The sequence below is a fragment of the Lepidothrix coronata genome, unplaced genomic scaffold (assembly GCF_001604755.1).
Source record: "Lepidothrix coronata isolate B3197 unplaced genomic scaffold, Lepidothrix_coronata-1.0 Scaffold1, whole genome shotgun sequence".
Lineage (NCBI taxonomy): Eukaryota > Metazoa > Chordata > Aves > Passeriformes > Pipridae > Lepidothrix > Lepidothrix coronata.
The window spans coordinates 2,452,777-2,476,636 of record NW_016690181.1 but is presented as its reverse complement, the minus strand read 5'-3'; the positions used below and the strand labels follow the sequence as shown (position 1 = coordinate 2,476,636).

Genomic DNA, 23,860 nt, shown 5'->3' with positions numbered 1-23,860 from the left:
GCGGCGGGCAGTTCGAACGGCGAGGGTGGGCGGGCGCAGTGTCGGTTGGGCGCGCGGCGCGGGCCGGGGGTGCCGCCACCATGCCGCTCGCCGCGCCCCGCACCCTGGAGGCGCTGAAATACGTCGAGCTCCAGCGCCTTGCCAAGGCCATCGGCCTGAGGGCCAACCTCCGCGTGAGCAGGGCAGCGGGGAGGGAGCGGTGCCAGGGAGCAGAGCGAGGGGTGGGCGGGGGAAGGTCCGGGTAATGAGGTTCCCCCTCGGCCCGGCCGTGAGCCCAGGGCAGCGAATGTCTCGCCCGTCCCCGCGGGCGGTGCTCTCGGTATGGGGCCGCAGCCGCCGTCCCCTCCTGGCTCTAGTGGCGGTCTGGCCCGCGCGGTGCGTCCCGAGAGAAGCAGCCCGGCCGTGCGCTCCCATGCGGGGCTCGGGGAGGGGGCGACGCGGGGCTCTGTCCGTCCGGAGTCACCGAGGAGGGGAGGCTGCCCCGCCTCTCCTGCCCCCGGCCGATGGTGGCCCAGCTGCTCCTCTCTCGCCGCTGTCCCCCTGCTTTCTCCGCCCCCCCCCTTCGGCGCGCGTAGGTGTGGTCAGTTGGTTGTTTTATTTGCGATTCGGAGGAGCAATGACAGAAGGGCGCCTTCGGAGAGGGAAGCGTGTGTGGGCGTTTACCAGCCACGGTTAAGGAAGAGAAGTTGAAGCTCCCCCCGATATTCTGCCTGGTGTGCGTGTGACACGGCCTGGCCTCTCCTGGCAGGCGCTGCCAGCAACGGGAGAAGCAAAACCTTGAAGAAAATCCACGGCTTCGGTGGACAAGGGAGTTCGTTGTCCTGACTTGACTAAGAATTTTTCCTGGAGTTTTAGTTTTGGGATATTTTGCTCTTAAACTCCTAGTTCGGGTTTGATTTTATGCTGATCTTTCCAGCATAAAATCTTTCCAGGTGTTTAAGAGCCTTTTGTGGCCCAAATTATCAATGGCGTGGTTTTGTTGTTGTATTATGGCTGTTGCTGCTGAATGTATGCAAGGGACAAAAGGTGCTTTGCATGTAGTATGGACAAGACAGAACTTTAATATGATTTTAATTCATGTTCAGCTGTGCAGTGTTGGTTAAAACAGCCTGTCTCATTCATCCTTGAGCAATTAACCTTGTCTGAAAAACAGACAGACCGAAAGAAACCTAGTCAGGGAAATTTGCCTTTGTGTCTCGGTGGAGAATTAGCCACCAGTGTGCTTGTAACAAATGTGGATAGAGCCTTTCCCAAATCTTCCTTCGGGAAGCCTAGCCATGATGATATATCTGCGGCCTTAAGCACTTTCCCTAATTTGCCTTGAATGAAGCCCTAGGCACCTTATTCCATCGGATTCGGGAAATGTTCTGCTTGTTTGTTTGATCAATTTATAGATCACTGGTTATGTTTATGCAGGTTTTTGTTTGATGACTTAATGGTCTATTAGGCTCATAAGTTGCTTTGATTTCTCTCCAGGCAGACAAACTGTTGGAATCATTGAAGCAACACTTCGAAGAAACAGAACAAGAAAATATGGTAATAGATGATAAATCAGCTATTGTTTTTAAGAGATATAAACTTAAATTTATAGCCAGTAGGATGGGGTGTGTGCTAGAGGGTGGTTCTGACCGTGATGTGAACTGTAATAGAAATACCTTTTTCTTCTTAGGCCCTTACCTTAATGTACTCATATACTGATAGAAATAGGTATGCTAATGTTAGTTTTGAAGTGGCCTCCCATATGACCCAAAGCTGTTTTCCTTTACGGTGCAAAAATTAATAATGTATTTTTCAGCATTGGTACAAAATTAGTTTCTGTAAACACTAACACCTAATTTCCATTGAACAAATCTCAATTCTTGCCTGTTTAGCTCCAGACAATAGTCAGTAATAAAATATAAAAATATTTTATTTATTTTGCATGTCTAGATAGTAATTTAAAAACATTTTGCATTTATTACGATTTACTTACACTAACACTGTAATGAAAGTGATAGAGTTGTGCTATTTCCTTTATTAATTTCTTAAGCTATTATTTTCTTAACTTTTTTTAAAAATTTTTTTGTAAGCTGAATTATTTTGTTGAGTGTGGTGATGTTTTTTGTTTTTGATAAAAAACAATTCAGCATCTGCTTTTTCTAAAATGTATCTCCCTTTAAGTGCTTCCTTTAAAAATCTTTAAAGGTTTGAGGGAATGCTGTAATCCTTTTCAGCTTATTAAAAATTTTTTTTGGTGAAGAGTGTTCCACAAAGGTACAAGTCTAGGAGGGTTGCAGCATTATGCAAGTTAGATTTCAAATATGAAATATTAGGCTTTTATAATCTTATTAAAATACAATATAATAAAACAATCATAGAATTTATTTTGAGAGTCCTCAAACAATGAGCTTTGATGTTTAGGGAAATCTAGATATTGCCAGTTTCGTGATTACTATGCTGCTAAATGGCACGCTTGCTACTGTTTTTCCTCTGTGTGAAATACTTTTTCCAATAATAAATTTGAAACTGTCCCTGGAGTATCTAATTCATGTTTGTGTCAGATATCTACAACATTATAGTATTTTTCTGCTACAGGATCCTGAAAAGAGTGCATCTGCTTCCATCAAATTGGATGAACTGAGCAATCAGGAAATTGTGCCTGATTCAGTGTGTTTTATTACAAAAAGATATTGCAAAGAAAAGAAAATAACCAGAAAAAAGAGGAACTTCCATGAGGAAACTAATACCAGTGAAGAAAACCCAGTGCTTTCTGATGAGAAAGAGGTGACATGCATTACTTGGTTTTGTCTCCCCTTCCTCTGAGTGTAATTTAAACACACTTGATTTCTTTTTTACCATCATTTAGAGATGGTATACATTTATATATGTGTGTGTGTATATATACATATAAGAATTTCATATGCAATGTTCTGGTATTGGGCTTATGTACTTTCTAGCACTGACTTTTCTCTATCTTAACTATGTGCTATTCTATAATAAACGGACATTACTTGCTAGTCATTGCTTCAAGGAAATAAATTCCTCTAAGAAATATACAATACCAAGCACTTTATCTGAGTGTAAGGGTGCTTTTACCTAGTTCATCATAGTATTCTGAATATTAAGATAGTTTCAGAATTTATCTAAAATAAGGCTGTTCTCACTTTTTTAATACAGAAAAAATAATTAGAAGTTGCACCATTGCCTAAACTTCACAATTTTTTTTTATTGTGAGTGTTGTATGACTGAGGGAGAGGAAGTTTCAAGGTGAGATGGACGTAGAATTCTTTTTCTCTAGAGTTACAAGGAGTGGGTAAACTAAGAACTGTCTGAAAGACTTTTACTGACCTAAGGAGGGAAATGAAGAGATGAAGAGTGTTAGAAAATTGTACAGTAACCAAAGCTCCAACAGTGAAAAGTAACATACCCAGTGAACGTATTTTTACTTGCAAATAATTATTTCTTGTCAATAAAGGCAATTTTATACTAAAATGTTGGAGCTGTGCAGGTGAAAGCTTTCTAATATATCTGTTTGTGAAGTAACAGGGTAAGTATTTCACAGGTTAATTCAGGTTGGAGTTCAGAAAATCTCAATCTCCCAACCAAAGCAGACTCAATTGTAAAGTTAGACCACAGTGCTTAAGGCGTTATCTAATCTCATGTTGAAAACCCCTGACATGGAGGCTATGCAACTCACTGGGCAACCTGTTCCACTGATTGACTGTTCTCAGAAAAGCAGCCTTTCTTTGGAACAGAAAGGAACAAACAATTGGAAGAAACTGTTTGAATGAAGTATGTTTAAATTGCAGGTGCATTCCGAAATGAAAGAAAACGAAGTGCCTCAGGATGAGCATGAAAAGGGACAAAAGGTATTCCAAAACAAGAAACAAGTAACCAAAAAGAGGGCTATTGAGAATGCACGGGTGGGTACTGGTCAGAAGAAACAAGCCAAGAAGACTTCTACTAAAATCAGGGGAGATGAATGTAAGTAAAAAATTGAAAAAAGCAACTTTAATAATTTGTACTACTTAAAATAACCAAAAAGTACATTTTATTTTGTTATGAAGATTTTTGTGGCATGTCTGGTGATTAGTACTTTATTTGGGGATACCAGAAGAAAATATGTCTGGTTTTTTTTCTACATATTGTTACATAAACCCACAAATTCTGCACTGTAGCAATTCTGCTGGCTTTGACTTCAGAACTCTGGACCTGATGTTTTCAGTGAAGGAGTTCTGAAAGGTCCGAGTGCATTTGAGTCTTGCACTTCCGAAAGGATCAGTGCCTTTTGGAATATCCCTGAGGTTGTTACTTGGCTCCTTTAACTGGCAAGAAAAGGAGAGCTTGCTTCCTAAGGCTTCATTTATCTTTTCCTACAGATGAACAGTTTTATCTTGTTTTTTCCCAGGAGTAAAATTAGTAGAAAAGAACGTACAGACAGAATCCTTTATAATTGGTTTGAACTACCTAACCTTATCTATATTCCAGTGCATCATTTTTCCATCTGGTGGTTTTTTAGTCCTTCAAACATGATACCACTGCAAATATAAATTAATTTATCCCCCACTCCGTTGTGTATGCAGCTGATAGGAAGAAATGAGTTCGTCTAATCAATCTGATAATTTATTGGTATTGTGGATCTGTCAAGTAAGATATATATACCTTTATTTGCTCTGGTTAGGCTATGTGTACAGTCTGTAAGCTGGATTATGGATATTCTTGCTGTTCAGTAGAATTTATAAGGACAATCTTATGGGAGACCACCTATAATTTTGAAACTAGCTTAGTAGGATTTTCAATGAAGGTTATTTTTAAAAACAGAAGCAACAGAGTATTGTGGAGGATGCTTGGGTTGAGGCAGCATTCATCCTGACAGCTGGTACAGTACTCATATCTTCCTGTAACCGTAGTTACAAGTGTCTGTACTACTTTCTATGTTGTGTTTTTGTGTTTTGGGTTTTTTTTTTGTGATTTTCTTCGCTTGGTTTGGGTTTTTCTCCCAGTAATTTAAGAGCGAGAGTTGTTACAGGCGAATACTATGTTTTCATTTAATGTTAATAAGGTGATTTTTCAACAATTATTTTCAACAACACCCCATTATTTTCTTTTAATGAGGATTTCTTTCAGTATATTAGGGTCATCCATGTTTACTTTTAAGGGCATGTGAAGGAACAGAAAAACAAATGTTTGCTTTTTATATGCAAATGCTGAACTTGATGTGAAGTCTTTACCTGATTTTTTTTTTTAAATTAATCAGTAAAATGTGAACATGAGCTTAATAATATACTTGAGAGCAGAGAGAAAAAAAAAAGAACTCAGACTCTCTGTATGTATAAAAGGCAGTGGCAGAAAAGCTGGGCAAAATGTATTTCTTCTTTATTATCAACATTTAAAAACCACAGAAGAAGGCCTGTGAATTTAAAAGTTGCTTTTGCTTACCACAAGCACAGTTCTCTTTTTAACTTTCACTGTAAAATACTTTATTGTCATAAGATACTAACCTCACAGGACTGTAAGATTCGTGCTGGGCTTGTAGTTTGTCAAGACATGCTATTACTGACAAACCAATTAAAACACTTTGGAGATACTTAAGACATATTCCAGCTCTTTTTATTTCTCAAAACCTGAACCCACTTTGAGGAGATAAGGTGTGTTTTGGAACAAATTCTTTTAAAACCATTGTGATGACTTTAAAATGTTTTCCAGGAGTTCTAATGATTTGGTTCAATCTTACTGTACCAGGTGATGCTCATCATGCAGGAGGGAAGACCCCTTTATCTGTAGACCCTGCATCTAGGTCTGCAAAAACAGGGATGAAAGCTACTACACCAAGTAAGATAACCTACCATCTTTAGAAATAGATGTGTTTTAATGTGTGTAAAGGGAGACTTGACTTAGTTTTTTATAACTCAGATTTCTATTTTTGCTCAAAGAAGAGAACATCCTCTCTTTAAAAATCAAACAAAAAAATTTCCCAGAGGTTACATTTTAAGGTAACTTAAAGGTTACTTATTCCAACTTGTAAATTCAAAGTAGTAAATGACTGGCATGTATATTATAAAACTGCTATGGAACATTTTGATGTCTTCTGGATATAATACTTGCATTAGTGATTTTCAAAGAGCAGGAAGACATGCTATTACTCCTGCTTGTTTATTTTTCACTTTATAAATACTACTGTTCTCTGTATTACTATGTATTAGCTTATTTTCATCACTTCTTAAAATGCATTCATTAGTTTAAATTTAGAAGTACTTACTGTTCTCTTTAACTGCAGAATTTGGGGGTTAGATGATCTTTAGAGGTCTCTTCCAACCAAAACCATTCTGTGATTCTATCATTCTCTGGAGCATGCACCAGGTAACTGGTCACATAGCTGGTGAAATAGGTTCTTTTTCGTTCTGTTTGGCCAGGTGTGTATGCAGAGGGATACTTTTTCTTTGAGGCCTTAACAATAGGTGTTGCAAAATTCTCCTATTAAGTATTAAACTTCCTTAGAGCATATTAGATCTGTGAATCTTCTTTCTTAGACTTTAAAAAGTTGCACGAGGCTCACTTCAAGAACTTGGAATCTATTGCTGACTACATGGAGAGAAAAAAGAAAAGGCATGAAAACTGTACCAGTTCGCTCAGCACAGTCAAGGTAACTGATAACAGAGGAAGATATCTGTTGTTCCCATATTCATTTATTTCCAGGGCCTCTCTGTAAGACTGTCTCTGTCTTAGAGTCTCTTTAGAACAGTAAGTATCTGGTCACATGAACAAACAGCAGAATGTTATGATGAATGAATTTAACTTAGTCCTATATAACTAATTATATATAGTTATTTGTATATAACATTGTTTTGCCAAGAGACGAGAGACAGCACAAGAGACACAGACACGAACTTTAAAGAACAAGCGTATGAATTTACTATAGTTCAAAACAGCAAAGAATTACAAAAGGATAAGCTTGACAATGCACCTGATCATTACTACAAAGAGTGTCTATAGTGATTAAGAAAGATACATCACCAGTTACCCTTTAATGCAACATCATCCAGATCCACATGTCAGCTGGGGAGCCCCAATTGCAGCGAAGGGTAGGAGAACCACTCCCGGTAAGTGGGAAATCATATGCGGTGCATCTACTTGTAGGTGAGGCTTCCATCTTCACTGTGAAAAGGGCTCGTGAAAAAAACTTTTATACAGGTAAACAAACATGCTTACATCACTGCTTAGTGTGGAAAAACATCTGAATTTCTTCTCTCCTGGGGTTTTATCCAAAGCCTGGCCAGGGCTCAGAGAAAAAAATCAAGGGAGTCAATTTGTACTATTTAATGTTGAACAAGGCCAGCCATCTACTTCCATGGCCTTGACGAGTCTCTAAATTCAGAAGCATAGATAGATAGATTCATATTTCATTAATGAATAGATAGAAATCTTCACTAATAAGCAGATACCTATATGTCTTACTAACAAGCATACATGTCTACACAGATGTAGTCTTATCATACTATGTATTTTACTAATGATTATACAGAATTTTGGCTAATAAGCAGATACATAACTAAATATAACATTAGGTTGGAAGGTTCATCTAGACATCAACTCTGGCTCAGGGCCTGTTGTTCAGGCCTCAGCACTTCAAATACATATGTTATATAACTTTTTATATATTAACAGTGTATAGCCATAGGAACCAACAAATAACTTGTTTGTTTTGAGTTAAAATAATTATGTCACAACTACTTCTGTGGAAGATCTGGAACTTTTGTTTACAACTGTTTGAATTGCTGTGGAACTTAAGGGGATAGGCTGTCTTTCAAAGAGCAGGAATTAAATATTCATTTCCTCTTTTGTGCCTTAAAGAACTATTGTCCAATGGCTGCATATAACTCTCCTTTGAAATATATGCAATATATATTGTTCTTAGTGTCCCTGACACTCACTTCTTACATTTAACCCTCGCATGGGTCAAAGCTGCTAACAGGACCTCTTGCAAGTGTGGCAGACCCTAGAGAAGTGACAGTTATCATCATGGCGAGGCTTCGCGAACGAAGATTTGGGAAGGCTCTATCCACATTTGCTACAGGCACGCTGGTGGCTTATGAGGCCAATACGTGACAGACATATCCGATTGCAAAAGGCACAACAGAAAGATTCCTTAGATGGTGTGACAGTAATGCATCAATTAATATATAAATATGTCAATGGATATGGAATTGTTCAGGTTGGAAAAGACGTTTAAGATTGTTGACTCCAACCATTATCCTAGCACTGCCAAGTCCATATCAAAACAGTAACACTGAAACTCCTGAGCACTACATTTCTTTATGGCATACATGTATCAATGCATACTTGAGACAGATTACTGTTGGCAGGTGCTGAACATCCATTAAAAGCATCAGAAAAGGAACTCCATATAACAGTTCTAAGGTATGTGTTTTTGGATCAGGATCAGTTTAAAAACAATAAAACTATTTATGTTTAAAATATGCGTTTAAAGAAATAAAAGGGAAAAAAACTGAAGAGGCTATGCTTATGATTTGCTGTGTATTTTCCTCTTGGCTGCTTTTCAGATAAATTTTTAGCAGAGTCTGGTAACTCATTATTTGATTTTTCCCTAGAAACGAACCAGTGGCAAAGCACTTTTATTCAGCCCAAATCCTGCAAGAGGTAGATTCTCTACCACCTGCACTCCTGGTAACCTCCGGCGCTCACCACGCAATTCTCTGAATGCTGCGAATCGGAGTATTTTATCCCAGAAATCTTCATTTAATCCTTCTGTTCTTTCAACATCCAAAATGAATGTCAGGTAAAAAGAACAAAACAAAACTAACAGCAAGCCATTTGATACAATACACATGAAATAATCAACACTGTGATTTTACTATATTATTTCTATTCTAAACATGAACTGTGCAAGACTAATTCTGATTACTAACTTTCAGCCTAGCATTATGGCTGGTTTAAGCCTTACTGTGCTGTTACTATCTTCCTTCTTCGTTTTTATGTCTGTTGATAGCAGAATCTCACATCTCAGCTTCCATTTTGCTAAACCAGGCAAGCAAATTATTTTTCTTACTGTGTTAGGTTTTCCATTTTGTCAGACAACCTAAAAGTGTCTGTTATATCTAAATTAATTTATCTTTGAGATTTCTTAACCGGAACTGTATTCAGTATTCCAGGTGATTGACTACTATAAGCAGATTGTTTCTAGCAGATGGGAACTAGTAAGTCATGAGGAATTGCTAAATAAATGAACTCATACTCAATGCTACTATCTTATCTCGTTTCCTTTTAAAACATCATGTGTATGTCATTATTCCTCCACAGTAATCTAATTCTCTATTCATGTTTGTTTCATGAACTTGTTATCAGAAAAATTATTAATAAGCTAATAAAATTTACTGAAGTCTTAAATCAAGAAACCTTTTAAAAGAAGGAATCAAAAGGACACACTTTATGGTATTGCACTGACAAATGTCCTTTTGCTTGGTTTTCTTTTTAGTGAGTCCTTGTCTGTACTATTCCTTAGTTGGTTTTTAGCTATTATACTAATTCTGACTTTAATCATTTTACTAAACTTTCCACAGTGACTGAAGTTCTGATTAGACATTCTCCCTTGCTAAGAATACATGGTTGTTCTCAGGTCTTGGTTGTGTTACTGTCCATTTCTCTGATGACCTTCACTTTTCAACTTTTGCATGCCAACGTTATAGCTGCTGGGGTTTTTTGTCCCTGAATAAAGTGTATGTGGTGTTGTTATTGTGAAGTCAGATAATGCAACTTCTAATATTGATAACTGATAATATAAAATTATGTGACTGGAATGTAGGTCTTTTGCTGTTCAAAGGTCAAAATCAAGTTTATAAACTTACTAGCTTTGTTTCTACTTTAAAAGTCCTCTTTTTGATTTCAGTTAATAGCAAAAAATGAAAAAAGTAACCATTCCCCCTCTATTGTCTTGTTGGATGATCTTTGTCTCCACTGCAGCCCTCATTGATGCTTAGCAGTATGTAATCCATTGATCCAAATGATCCAAAGATGCACTGAGGTGGACCTTGCAAGCTGTACTTCATCATAAACTTGCTAGCCCACAAAACATAGCTTTCTTCAACATATACTCACTGTCTTTCCAAATCTTGCAGGCTTTTAGCTTATTCCCAGTACCTTTTTGATAAGGGTGTTGATTCATGCATGCAAGATTTTGAATTTTCTTTCATGTGTTTATATATATGTGTACACATACATATGTATTCACACATACACATGGAAAATGTGTGTATACACATATACACACAGCATGTATGTGCATCTTGGTAATGCAAGTAACTTGTGTGTTCTGACTAAAATTTTGAGCTTCATCTTGTAGATCTTTGAGTTGCAGCATTCTATTAATTAATATTCTTTCTTAATTTGGATTTTAAAACTAACAATAGCGACATGTAATGCTTTACTACAGAATCCAAATATAAAGTAAATCATATCTATTGGTGAAGAAATCTACTATCTTATGACATCCAAATTCATTTGCTCTCCAAAATAACAAGCGAGCGAGTTCTTTGTAATTCCTAATATCCTTTACTGCTATTGATGATGGCTCATAACTTGAAAACTGTTATACCAGGAAGGCATTTTAGTGCAGTTGATACATAAGCTGTGAATATCTTATATATGCAAGAATATCTTATATATGTAAGAAAAGCAGAATGCAGAACTTTCTGTATTCTGGCACATTGCTTACATTCCTTGTAGGTGACTAAATTTGTCTTCATATTTCTAACTATTTTCAGGTTCTCAGAAGCCACAAAAGATAATGAGCACAAACGCTCTCTCACCAAGACTCCATCTCGAATGTCTCCATACATGCAGGAGATTTGCACACCTGACACTCAAAAGAACTGCAAACCAATAAGTCAGAAAAACAGCAAGGGAAATAATGATCTGGCTGCACCAAAGGGTAAAGTGGATGGTGAATATTTGGCTCTTTCAGATCAAGACTTTTGTCATAGTGAATTATTATATAAATTTTTAATAACACAATGTCATGTAGTCCCAGGTCTTAATTTAATTCTCTATTTTATGACCGATTCTTTAGAAACTGCAGTGTTTTGTTTTATTTGTTTTCCAGTGGCTTGAGTAAAATGGTTGGGTGCCAAGACGTAAACATACAGTACCTGGCTACCTATAGAAAAGAGGATAGAAAATCTTCCAGACCTTTAGGGACTACATAGCAAAAGACTGATATTGCAGATACAGGGAGACCCTGTCTGTGGTGATAGGAGTTCCCAATGCCTTCTCAGAGATCTAATTCTCCTTGTGGAGTTAGCATGCCTTAGGCTTTTAGCTGTGTTTTAGGACAACCAGCCTCAACAACTCTGATTAACTCCCAAACTAAAACTTAGAAAAACTGTAAGTCTTCTGATTGCTAAGAATCTTTGCACCAGCACAGCTCCACTATCTAGCCATTGATATCCTTAGTAATCACTGGCCTATTGGCACAGGCCAAGAACCCAGAGCTTCTTGGTTTGCTCTGTAACAATATTAATGTTTTTAAGGGGAAAACAAAGCTCCATGCTGATCTGAAGCTGATCTGTTCCAAAGGAATGCTTCTTTGTTTAATGTGAAAAGCCACCCAGCTCCACATAGAGACTAGGAAACACAATTTGCTCACAAGTATTAGCAAAACAGATGAAGCTGTATATGCTCTTGGATAGTATAATCATACCAAAAGGGCTAGTACTCTGCAACTCTTGCCCTCTCCAAACCTGGAAACCCCCTATTTCAGGCAAGCTGTATTTGTGCAATTCTATTGTTAGAGGTAGCAGACAGTAGCATTTAATGGCTCTTTGGTCTTGATAATTGTAAGATGGTCTTCACAGGCACTTCCCAACTTTGTGTGTACTGCATTTCTCTCATTACTATAATAACGATATTGTGATGCCTTTTGTAGTTATCACTCCCTTCAAGTTTGGAGCTCAGTCTGCAGAACCCACAAGCACAAAAAAGACATTTGATCTCAAAGCAAGTCTCTCGAGGCCACTTCGGTATCAGCCACATAAAGGTACTGTGATCCTTCGCAGCTTGTGTTGGTCACACCCCTTATACTCAGCTGCTGGCAGGGAGTACTCAGGGAGGCATTGATACAAATTGTGATACCAAAGTTTATAGTCTCTTTTCCTGTCCCTTTTCCTTTCTCTCTGGATTCCCACACAGTCTGTGGACTGATGTTAGATTTCTACATAATATATGCTTCAAGAGCTTTGCTACTGAAGATTAAGACTTTATGACTAAAAGCCCATCAATACAAGAATAAGCATCCTTGTATTCCACTGAATGATGTTATGTACAAGAAATAGGAAACATTCCTTACATAATTACTTTTTTTTTTTTGAAGTGCACTATTTGAGAAGCTGAACTCTGTGTGGTGAGTTCTACTTCTAAGTGCAGTCATCTTTTTCTACTTTGAGAAGGACTACTTGTAGGGAATGGGCTGGTGAAACTGATAATGCAGCTTGAAAATGCATTTCATCTTCAAGTCAACCAGCGAAAAACAGGCTAGCTAGGATAAAATTCATGATAAGAAGTTAAACACACAGTTACTAAACTAGTAAAGTAGTTTCTCTTTTTGCCCCTAAATTGTAGGACGACTAAAACCGTGGGGAGAATTTAAAGAAAACACTGTCCTCAATAAGTCTGGTGGTAGCAATATCTCTTCACGTAAGAAAGATTACAAACAGCCGCATCTCCAGACAAGGTCAGTACACCACTAGTCTTTGTATGAGTAGTGTTACTTAAAATAATGACTCATTCTTCTTGAGATTTAAATATACAGTGCAGGAAACAATCCTTTCGTATTAAAGCTATTCTTGTTTCCAATGACTGTTCAATATCAGGAAGGCCAGCAAGGATGGCTGCTCTGAATTTGTTAGGCTTTATTTTCCATGAAAGTTATCAGTTCTAGAGTTTGGAGATTTACCTTCACCTTGGAAGAAGCTGGCAGCAGACATGTTGCTACCTTGACTGTTAGACCTTTATGTCTAAGAAGTATTTGCCTGAATGTGTGTTCAGTCCAAAATGGTGCTGTTCTCTCTAGCTATGGCAAATGCAGCACACTGATAAAAATAGTATTAAGCCTCGGTCAGTTTCAGATTCCTTGGTTGCTTGTGCCTCTAGCTTTAATATAACTTGATATGGTCCATCTCTTTTCTTTTTCCCCTTTAGGGAAGAAAGGCGTGAGAAACATGAGCAAGAGAGAAAAAAGAAAAAGGCTCAGGCTCTCGGAAACCGTAGAGGAGTATCTGTGTGTTAGGATGATTAAGTAGTATCTAAGAAATCACTGTAAATACTGGTCCTGTCATGTAAATATTTGTGCTGTCTGTATGGTTCAGGTTGCTATCAGCTAGTGGAATCCAGAGAGCAATTAATGAGACCTTGTATCTGAGCATGATATTTCTGTGATCAACTTCTCCAGTGAGATGAGAGTTCTAGACTTTCAGGAGCTTAGACCTCTCTCTTGTTGCTTCATAATGTTTCAACTAATTTAAATGAACATGTTAAAGAAGAAAATGTAAGTGGAAAAAAAGATGCTCAAGAAGCCTCCTTGCAGAACAGACTTCTGCACCAGCATGCATTTGTTGCCTGCTAGAATGCAGGCTTTGGATAGCAAGTATCAAAATGTTCCACTTGTAAATTACAGGAATTGGAGATACCTATTCTCCAGATCAATCCTTAAATTCTCTGAAAGTTACAGCAATTATTCAGCATTTCTAATTGCATGCTTATGGCATAGTAGAGAATTTCAAAGAGAAGAAAAAATATGCAAGCTCTCTGGAAAACTAAAAGCTTGCAGCATAACATAATTATAAGCTATCTTATTTTAATAAAAGTCACAACTGAGAATTTACAAATTACCAACTAAATGCTTTGAACAGTTAAGGTTGTTTTGTTCGCTTTTCATCCCTGTGACGCTTAAAAGAGATCGTAGTAGTGTTGAAGCACATTCAATACCTTAGATTTAAAAGCAGTTGTTATTTTTACTTTTAACAAATACATAGAAAAGCTTTCTGGATTTGTTATGGATAGAATTGGAAGAGTAGTTTACCAGTTGTAATCTCACATATTGACCAAATAAATGTTTCACTGAATTTAGTGTCCTATCAAATATATGTTGCAATGTCAAGAACAAGCAATTTTTTTAATGAAGTTAATGGGGAAGAAAATATTTTGTATATATCGTGTTTTCAATGGTTATATCATCTAGTGTACTATCTATAACTGCTTCCTTAGTGCAGCAGTATTTTTGTTCACACTTGTATTTACTACTCCATGTCTTTTATTGTGTCATGTTTTCCTTACCAGCCAGCCTGCCTACCACTTCATGAAAGCATGTTTGGTCTGGTTTCTTTAGAAATAATAACCCTTGCTCCTCTTTTGCACTTAAGCTGTTGAATTCTGTGCAAAAGGAAAATGATAGTACAAGATATTGTTTCAGCTTGCTTTATTGTGGTCACTCCCATATAAAACACAGGTACATTTAATATTTGTAAAGTATATTTCAAAAAGGTCCTGGTGGAGAAGGTCAGTGCTTGGTTAGACTAAATTTGTGACAGCTGAAACAAGACCATTCAGCACTTATTTTGTAAAGTGTTTCTTGAATTACTGAAAATTAGACTTCTCGGAAAAAGGGAGGTATTGAGCTTCTGTGCCAGCAGCTGAGGCTGTGACTTCTTGCACCACAGGTGAGCTAGGCTAATTGCACATATCATTGTGAGCTGCTCTGCCCTGTAACGGTGCTACTCAAGCCAAGCTGTGACTCCTCAGGGAGCAGACAGTGCTGGGGATTTCCTCCCAACCCTCCCTTAGAGCATTACTTCTCTCCAACAACCTTAGCTCTGTAGCTGTAGGATTATCCTCATGAGCTCTAAAGGAAAACCCAAGCCTGCTGCATAGCTACTGTTTCAATCTTGGCAGCAGCAGATTTTTCTTTTTTTAGCTATCCAGAGGAGTCAAAGCTAAAGGTTGCAATACTTCAGTCTTTTCCACTTCTTGGTGCTGCCGTTTGTAAATTTCAGCAGCTGAGTCACACTTAAGCACCAGTCCTCAGGGGATAAATTCTCATCAGACTTTTTTTTGGTTTAAAACTAGCAGGTTCAAGTGTTTTACAACTGTCAACAAACCATGTAATGTATAAAATGAAAGTGGTGTACAAAAAAATAACTGCAACAAACTCATGGAATACTTTTTATTTTAGTAAGGGTCAGGACGGAAGCTAAAACTTACCCAGGGAAGAGTTACTACTTCGTAAGAAAACGTCACAACTCCCCTCAGGCTATGTGCAGTAAATGTCTGTACAGTCTTTCCAGGATTCTGTATTTGGAAGCTTCAAGATGCCAGTGGTGTCACACTTCAGGCACTTATCTCTTTAAAGTTTACAGAGGATCTTCAAGTTGTTATAAGCCACATGTTAAGAAGTATTTTATAAAAATGAACGAAATATCTGAAGAATGTCCCAAAGGAGACCAGCCCACCTTAGACTGGAGTATTCTTGTCATACATTTCATAGGCAAATTCTTCTGTATGAGCTCTGTCATTTAACAAGCCAATAAAATCTATCTCCAGCTGGAACGGACCATCTACTTTATCTCCGATTGTGAATCCAAGGGTACTAATCTAATTAAAAGATACATAGAACAGTATTTATAATGGTACAGTCAAACCCAATTGTACCTCTCACTCCATACTTTACAAACAAGTCATGGCCATTTATTTTAAACTGGTATTTGTTCAAAATGCAACAGCCTTTCTTAAGGCTTGAACACTTCCCCATTTTTAATACAGACTCCTGTAGGAAATGGATTCACATTTGTCTTTCTACCGCTGTGTATGGCCAGTTTCATCATGATTGGGTTTATAAACACATTTTCTTATAAAGTCAGGTACAATTCTTTTGTGAGTTGGAAAGATAAAGATCTAATTAAGGACAGAAAGGATCATACTAAACCAGATGTTTTAAAAAGCATGAAACTTAAATACTGAGTTTAATAGTAACACAAGGTTCTTACCCACTGTTTCCCAATTAGAATAATGTTCTTAAAAATAAGAACATTGTTTATTCCTTTCCCTAACGTTCTCTACCACTCTTCCCATTTAAAAAAATAGAATTATTCTAACTGCAGTAACTTCCATAAAAATCTGTGTGGCTCAGGCATGATTTCTATTAGCCTGTGGCTTGCCCAAAAGCTCCCTCAGGTCTTATATGTTATGAAACACTTTTCAGAGACTCCACTGTTAACACTTCTATGGTAAATTGAGTCACCAGTGCAGGCCACCTCCTGAACTCGAGCTGCCCTGAAGCCCTGCTAGAAGTGCAGGTCTGAGCAGTGCCATGATTTTAAGAACTGCTGTACATTCAGGAAAATAATGTTGTGTCAGACGAATAATTGTCCAAGTCTAAACATATAGTGCAAATGTATGTCAAATAAACAATAGAACAAAACTAAATAAATTAAATGCATTGACATTCCTCTTGGACTATTCTAATGCTTTAAATTCTACCCTCCTGGCCAGCTCTACAACCAGCCTCTTGGCTTCTGGAGCCTGGAGAGTTTTTAAAGCTCCATCTTTCCAATTCACATTGCAGATGACTACTGGAGGCACCTAAACTCTCTGATCTGAAGAATCTATTCCTTTGCAAGCCCTAGATACCTTGGCTGTTCCCTGCTTTCTTATTCCTATTTAACAATTATTGCCTGCCTTCCCTGGTTCCTAGGAAAACATATAGTAGTATGTTTGGCCCCCTGAGGGCCATTCACTTAAGAGTTGGACTCCATGACCCTTGTGAATCCCTTCCAGCTCCAAATATTCTGTGGGATTCTGTGTGTGACCAAGACATCACGATTTCATAAATTGTCATCACCTTGCTTCCTTGCTTTTTGGGTTTCTTTAAAATACATGTGTAAAATTACACTGCAAGTGCATAATTTTTACTGTGAAATACTATGCATAAGAACCATGAACAAAAATAAAGTGTAGGATGCTTAGATCAAGTATTGTTTAGTCCCTTTAACTCCTAGTAAATATTTTTAAACACCCCATATACAACCCTATGTTTTCATTTACCACTTTGAATGACTGTATATTTCAAATACTGACAAATTCTTCAGTGGCCATATTTAAACATAGGCCTTTTATAACAACTTTCTTCCATAATGCATATTTTTTTCTTGTAGCTGATCTACCTTCTTCAGATCATTCATACTTGCTTTCCACAGCCTCAACTTCTGTTTTAAACCAGATTGTTTTCATGCTGTCCATCACTGAATTACCCTCAAATTTTTTGGTTTTTTTTTCATTAAGGCAATTAGGAACTGAATGCACTATTTCAGGTGACTAACACTGATTCAAGTAATGGCCCTTTTATTTTCTTCCCATATATATTTCTAACATTGTTTGTTTCCCTTTTGGTGGTCACTGGGTATTAAGCTGCCCTCAATTACATACAGGAGGGTCACTGAATTTTAAAAGAAAAAAAAGATTCAGAAACAATTTTTTCATCATGTTTCCTCTGAATCAGTTTACCCATTTTGAGAAATAAATAAAAATACTCAATGCATTTACTTAGACTAGAATGCCTGAAAAAAAAACCAAAATAGCCTATAAACACATCAGTTTATGGTTCATGTCAAGGTCACTGATATAGTACATCCTCAGATATATGAAACCACAATATGATATCCTTGACAGTCTTCTGTATCATAAAGAAAATTTATGATACTTCTACTATTTTTGGCAGTACCATGCCAACCAGTATTTGAGATTGCTTAGTCACTTTGATCACTAAAGACACACATAAAAAAAAATTGAAAAGCCAAGTGCATTGTGAGTTGTTTCTTGGTTATATAAATCTTCTTAAAATATTTTTGAGCACCTATGAAGTAAACCGACACTGCTATCACAAAGTAGGATAATTTAAGTGCAAAGGCACGCACATAAGAAAATACCTTATAAGAAGAGGCCCTTCAATTTTAAATTCAGAAATACTGAAGGCTTTTTACATTATCTATATCATGCCAATATGATCTTAAAGGAAGTTCTGAGTTTCTTACAAAGTAGTTGTGTGTTCCTCATACTGCCTTTTCAAATGAAATTTCAGACAGAGAAAACTTATAGAAAACTTGCCTTGTCTAGCCAGATAGGATGCTGGCTATCCTGGACTCTTCCCCGACTGGAGAGAAAGAATTTGGAGAACGGAATCTGACATACACAACAAAACAAGACTTTAGTGTCACCAGTATATAAAACAGAAACTCAAGGAAATAAAAAAGCCTGTCTTAGTTAAAAAAAAAAAAATACTGCTACAGCTGGTATCAGCATTAGTTGGGTAGATAAATCTGGCACAAAGAAACGTGCCAACATTAACTCTTTCAAACGGCCAGTCGCAGCCAGCGCCGGGCCATCCTGTTCTGCAGTGGCTGTAGCCATCATGCAGGGTGTTACCCTGTTAGGACACAATGAGGGGCTACAGCACAGAAGGTGGCTGTTTACATCTCCTTGGAGATGTAAAGGAGAATATCTCCTTCCAATAACATGTCAACATAAACCAGAAATTATTGAAAAGTCTGGCACGTGTGCACATTGGCAGCTCACGTGTACCCAGGCTGTGGATTTCATAGTGCAAACTTCGTACTGAGACATAAGTACTCCAGCAAAGCAATTCAGAATAATGTAGAAATTACTTTGAATGCAGTGGGAGCAAGAAAGGAAGGCTGGCTGGTGAGGGTGAGAGGAAAACAACCAAGCCAGCAATGACACACTGACTTTCATCCTCCTGACTCCTCATCCGTGAAACAGTGGGCTGTTCCCGTATGTTTGGACAATGGTATTATGAAGCACTCAAAGCCAATTCGTAAGGATGTGCAAACCTCCTTATCATTGTCATCAGCCAATTACGAAAGGCCCCCAGGTTGCATCAAAAAGAGCTGCAACTCACACTTTTTAAAAATATTATTTTGTGTCACAGGTTCAAGGGTCACAGGTACAAGGGTCACAAATGACAAACCACACCTCTGAGTCTCTGACTGACTCCAGCAAGGCTGCGGATTAAGCAAATCCTGTCACAGGGAACAAATCCTACACCAGCCTATGCCCACTTGTATTATAGATAAAAGGGTTATCACAGAGAATATTCATGGCAACACCTGCTAAGCTTCAACTGCTATATCTATCCCAATACTTCAGTAATAGCCAACAGCAGGCATTTAAGCGAACATATAGCGGATGAAATCTTTAATACAATTGACACAGCAGGCCCTCCCACAATCCAATTTTGGGAACTTCCAAGCCAAAGGCACATGTCTGTTGTATAACAAATACATTGAATGGACAGCAATAGAAATAAACTGTGACTGTTGAAAGAATTCCCCTTCCACAGTATTTCGGCCAGGACCCCAAGACAGTCTCATTAGTTTGAAAGACTTATCAGTTTACCTTTATTTCCTCCCAGTACGGGCCTCCTCGGGTGAACATGAAGTAGTTGTAGAGGTCATCCTTCTGATGAGAGAAGTAAGGGTCTGTATAAATGTTTACCATCCAAGGTCTGCCATCACCACGGACACGTAAATACAAACTGTTGAAGTTTGACCAGTCATAATACTTCTTCCTTCTAAAAGATCCCTAGAAATTATTAATAAATAGAATTATTTCTCCTTAATAAGGGAAACGTTTATTACGAAGAATAGAGCACTGTTGCTTTGATCACTGCCCTCATTATTATGAAAATTTTAGATTATTCTGTCATCACACTGGATGCTGAGCTCACTTGATTTCCTTCAGCACTGTATTAGAGAGCCCACAAATTGCAATATTACCACCCTGAGGACTAATGCTTTCAATTATAAGCCACAATCTTTTAAGTATCGGAAATCAGACCTTCCTAGGACTGAATTCCCCACCAGGCAAGTATACAAATGCTATAGTGATGGATCAGTAGTTACATAGTTCATTAAGTTTAATGTAGTTCATTAAGTTTAATATTCTGTGGTCAGTTCTAGATTATTCAGAGATGATGACAGGAAATTGAAGAAGTGGGATAATTTATCCCCTGTAATAACCTCCCAATTGAAGACTAACATAAGCACTGGGAGCATTTAATGTTTTCCAACACTTTTTTTTCATTAATTGTGCAAAATGATACCAACTGCAAGCATGTCTAATTCTCAACTGCATTTTTTCCAGAGATCTGCATCTTTGTTGCCATTTGCATACAGGCAGATCCAAGAGAGTTACACTGAGGTCACTTAGAGCAAAGGTCAGGGTTATTCTTGACCAGAATTGCTTAAATGAAGTCAAAAGTAGCACCAAAAATTCAGATGTTTCCCCTTTATTTTATAGAACTACTATGGGTTACATATTGACTATCCTTCTACTAACTCATCTTGTAGGTAACAGTATGACTAGATCATCAATATATTAACACAAGGTCTGTAGCTATTTGATTTTATGGTTTTGACAGTTTTTAGCCTTTCTACTTAAATAAAGAAGAGTCTTTGTATTTATGTTTTCACTCTCCAATTTCAAACTGCCTTATAAAGATGGACTGATACACTTCACTACTTCAAAATTAGGAGGTCACATTTGCACAAATCACTAGCAGTCATGAGAATTTAATTCAGACAAGATTCCACTTGTTCCACTTGTCTGACACACTGTCACCATTTTAATTGGTTTTCTTCTGTTTCTCATTTACCCATTGATTTTGCCACTGATATGTTTTTTGCTGATATATTCTTCTCTTCAAGATTCTGGCCCAGAAATTATCTTACCAATGTAGTTGTGCCAAAACACAAACAGAACAAACTAAACAGTTAAGGATTTTAGACACTGAGTCAAAATGTTCCTTTGCTTTTAAAGGTACTTAGAAGTAAGGAATGAAACAAGCAGTGTCAATAACAAGCACATCCATTTCTGGTTCTATTTTGCTCAATTCTGAGCTATCAAAGATCTGTGTCTCCCTTTTTCTGATGTACAGTAGAAGGCAGACCTTTAAAAGTTCCGTTCAAAGCATTCTTTTCTGTTCCTGTGATAAAAAAAAGATGAGCTTGTTCACCCTAACCAAGTTTGACGAAGAGACCAAGTCAAAGCGCAGAAATTTTTTGCTTATGACACATTCAATTAACTTCAAATTTAAAGAGACATCTAATTTAATCATACCAATTCTGGATATAAAGATTCATTTAGACTCAGTGATCTTGGAGGTCCTTTCCAACCTTAATGATTCTACAATTATAGATCCTCTATTTGCAAGGATGCTGCAAACAGGTCCTTCTATGGCATATAAGTAAATGATCAAACGCATATTATTCCTTTTCTAAGAAAGGAAAACGAAATCCAAGAGAAATTTTACATTCCTTCCAAGTCAAAGAATACAGCAGCAATGACATCCCTGAAAGAATATCTAATACTCCTGAAAGTGATCAGTTCCAACTGTAGTAAACAGCAGGCTCCTTGCTATCACAGGGATTACACAAACATGCCCTCAGATTCAGTCACAAAGCTGTGCAAACATGGAGCTGTACTTACCAGTCGTGGTTTAGCTCTCATACTACAATATCCACTGTATTTTGTCTCCCCATCACGAGGTGCTTCCGTATTGAGGGTTCCGTACAGCAGAGCACCCTGGTTATTCCTACTCAATTTGAGGTAAACTTCACTTTTCCCTCCAATCTCTACATCAGAGGAAATAATCCATTTATTTAAATCTTCTTGGCTCCGAAACTGCCACAACACCCTCGTCTGTTCCAACAGGTACTCACTGAATGGACGGCCTTCAGGTCCTACTAAGTGATTTTGGGTTTCCTCCTTCAGTAAGCTTAGCTGAGTCTTTAAGACATCAAAACCCTTCTTAAAGCTGAAATCGGCATTCTGCCACAATGTTTTTTTCTCAGGCTCTGCCCCTGGCCTCCTGTAGCTGCTGTACAATTTTGAATGGCTCAGGAGAGGTCCAAGCAACTGGAGCAAAGTTTCGTGCCTGCAGCATCCACCACGTAAGGAGGCACTGTTCAGCAACATCATAGTCATACTGGTAAACCCGAAGAATTCACTTCCAGTAAGGCAATTATTGGGTTGGAAATTAATTTAAGAACAAAGATCAAAATCCAGAGCTGTCTTACTGTAGTTACTGTAGCTGAGCTTCGCCTTTAATACAAAAAAGAAAAGGTTAAAAAAAATTGCATATAGGATGCTTTGTGAAATGGTTTAATTTTTAAACTTGGTGTTAACTAGAAATCTAAGTCATTGGAAAAAGGAATGAAAAAAACCATCAATAATTACACTTCCTCAGAGTTCTAGTTTATTTCTTGACTTCCACCCTCCTCCCACAATGTGAAATCCCTAGGCAAATAAGAAAACCCAGGTAAAACACTTCAAATAAAACTGAAAATAAAAAAAAAAATAATTCCTGTTCTTCTCTTCCACTGTAAATAAGTTCAGGTGTCGTGAGCAACACCAGCAAAAGCAATCCAAGAAGGTTTCTAAAAGCTGATAGACAAAGTATTATCCCCTGCAAGAAACCCACAAATTCACAACAGGTAGACCCTGCTGCCACCAGAATGACAGTCTCATTTAACAGTCAGATGACAAGACTTTTCAGATAAGAAGTCCTGTAGCAGCCATCCTACATGCCTCATCCAGCTCCTTGCCCCCATCAATGTACAGAGACGATTGCCAAGACTGAAAAAATGAGCATGAAAGACTGCAAATCAATAAGGTGGTTTTTTAAATAAAGCTTTGGAAAAATTCTGAAAATCTTCTCTTTCCTTCTCCCTGTATCACTGTTGGTAGGAACAGCTATGCAACATTGCTATTCTCTAATTCATAAAGAAGAGCCTCAACATTCAATGCTCTGTACAGAGGCTGTTACCTCTGACTCATAAAGTTAGACAGGTTTTTGGTTTTTCTTTTATTTTTTTAATGCCACAGAATAAATCCAAAAATTACATCAAATGTGTTCAATTTCTCTGAGCTTTTAAGAATGGAGTACCCCACATATACTGGCATTCCGCATATATATTCGCTACATGCCTCCCTTTACCCACGGTAAAATCCACTATTGCTGTTCTCACACTCCAATTATGTTGTGCACTGTGGGCTAAAGCTGCAGTGAAGGAATTCACATTTCGCTCCATCACGCATTCGGGAAGACTGGAGAAAAGTTCCCGAACAGGAAACCCTGGCTTCTCTCCTTGTTTCCCCCGAGTATCAAGGAGGAGATAAACGGCGAATTTTAATACATTTTACCTTTTGCCTTTACTTTTGCTGAAGACTTGCCCATCTATGGCAAGTCTTCAGCAGCTCGCCGGTGAAGCGCCACCACGACCCACCGCCCGGCAGTGCGACGCCTCGGCTTCAGCCGCGGCCCGAGCACCGGGAGGGATCCCGCCCACTCTCCCGACCCCGGCGGGCAGGGGCGAGGCCGGCACAGGGACACCAGCGGCCGCGGCCTGTCCCCGCAGAGCGGTCGCCTCGGCCCCTCCCGCTTCATGACCGACAGACCCCGCACCGCGGCCGCCTCACCTTTCCACCACCCCGGCGGGTCCGCTGCTCCCGGGCCCGCGGCGGAACGCGCACCGCGCCGCTTCTGTTCCGCCGCCAGCGGCGGCCGCAGCCGCTGATGTTCCGCCTGCTCCGGCGGCCGCGGCGCGATCCTTGGCGCGATCCTTGGCGCGATCCTTGGCGCGATCCTTGGCGCGATCCTTGGCGCGATCCTTGGCGCGATCTCCTCCCGCGATGCCTTCCCTCCGCGGGTCTCCGGGCGCCACAGGAGCGGACGCGGACCGAGGCACGGGCACAGATCGCAGCTCCGCGAGGGGAGAGCGGCGGCAGCCCCGCCCTGGCCCCG

The 23,860-nt window shown here is 38.7% G+C and overlaps 2 protein-coding genes across 5 annotated transcripts; one reads left to right on the top strand and one right to left on the bottom strand.

Annotated features, from left to right (window-relative positions):
- Positions 1-36: 36 nt before the first annotated feature.
- On the top strand, positions 37-15,588 carry NUSAP1 (nucleolar and spindle associated protein 1). Of its 2 annotated transcripts, none has more exons than XM_017811133.1 (11): positions 37-173; positions 1,477-1,536; positions 2,575-2,763; positions 3,789-3,963; positions 5,722-5,811; positions 6,510-6,622; positions 8,589-8,776; positions 10,758-10,936; positions 11,918-12,028; positions 12,610-12,721; positions 13,189-15,588. In XM_017811133.1, exons 1-11 carry the CDS (start codon positions 81-83, stop codon positions 13,274-13,276), a joined length of 1,398 nt encoding a protein of 465 aa, XP_017666622.1. In that variant the 5' UTR covers positions 37-80; the 3' UTR covers positions 13,277-15,588. The 2 variants fall into 2 exon arrangements, with proteins under 2 accessions (XP_017666622.1, XP_017666626.1); XM_017811137.1 differs by having other exon boundaries at positions 38-173; positions 10,758-10,924.
- NDUFAF1 (NADH:ubiquinone oxidoreductase complex assembly factor 1) lies at positions 15,195-23,655 on the bottom strand. Of its 3 annotated transcripts, XM_017811149.1 has the most exons (5): positions 23,536-23,655; positions 21,544-22,158; positions 19,453-19,638; positions 18,145-18,219; positions 15,195-15,636 (listed from the first exon to the last, which is right to left on the bottom strand). In XM_017811149.1, the coding sequence occupies exons 2-5, from the start codon at positions 22,039-22,041 to the stop codon at positions 15,496-15,498; spliced, it is 900 nt and encodes a 299-aa protein (XP_017666638.1). In that variant the 5' UTR covers positions 22,042-22,158; positions 23,536-23,655; the 3' UTR covers positions 15,195-15,495. The 3 variants fall into 3 exon arrangements, with proteins under 3 accessions (XP_017666638.1, XP_017666656.1, XP_017666645.1); XM_017811167.1 differs by lacking the exon at positions 18,145-18,219; XM_017811156.1 differs by lacking the exon at positions 23,536-23,655 and having other exon boundaries at positions 21,544-22,193.
- Between the last annotated feature and the right edge of the window lie 205 nt (positions 23,656-23,860).

Bases quoted from the DNA above. Each gene is read 5' to 3' on its own strand.
- NUSAP1 (XM_017811133.1), top strand. From the start codon at position 81: ATGCCGCTCGCCGCGCCCCGCACCCTGGAGGCGCTGAAATACGTCGAG. The intron at 174-1,476 runs GTGAGCAGGGCA...ATTTCTCTCCAG, and splicing joins GCCTGAGGGCCAACCTCCGC to GCAGACAAACTGTTGGAATC. The intron at 10,937-11,917 runs GTGAATATTTGG...TGCCTTTTGTAG, and splicing joins ACCAAAGGGTAAAGTGGATG to TTATCACTCCCTTCAAGTTT.
- NDUFAF1 (XM_017811149.1), bottom strand. From the start codon at position 22,041: ATGACTATGATGTTGCTGAACAGTGCCTCCTTACGTGGTGGATGCTGC. The intron at 19,639-21,543 runs GTAAGTACAGCT...AATAATTTCTAG, and splicing joins TGAGAGCTAAACCACGACTG to GGATCTTTTAGAAGGAAGAA. The intron at 15,637-18,144 runs GCAAGTTTTCTA...TCTTTTAATTAG, and splicing joins ATCCTATCTGGCTAGACAAG to ATTAGTACCCTTGGATTCAC.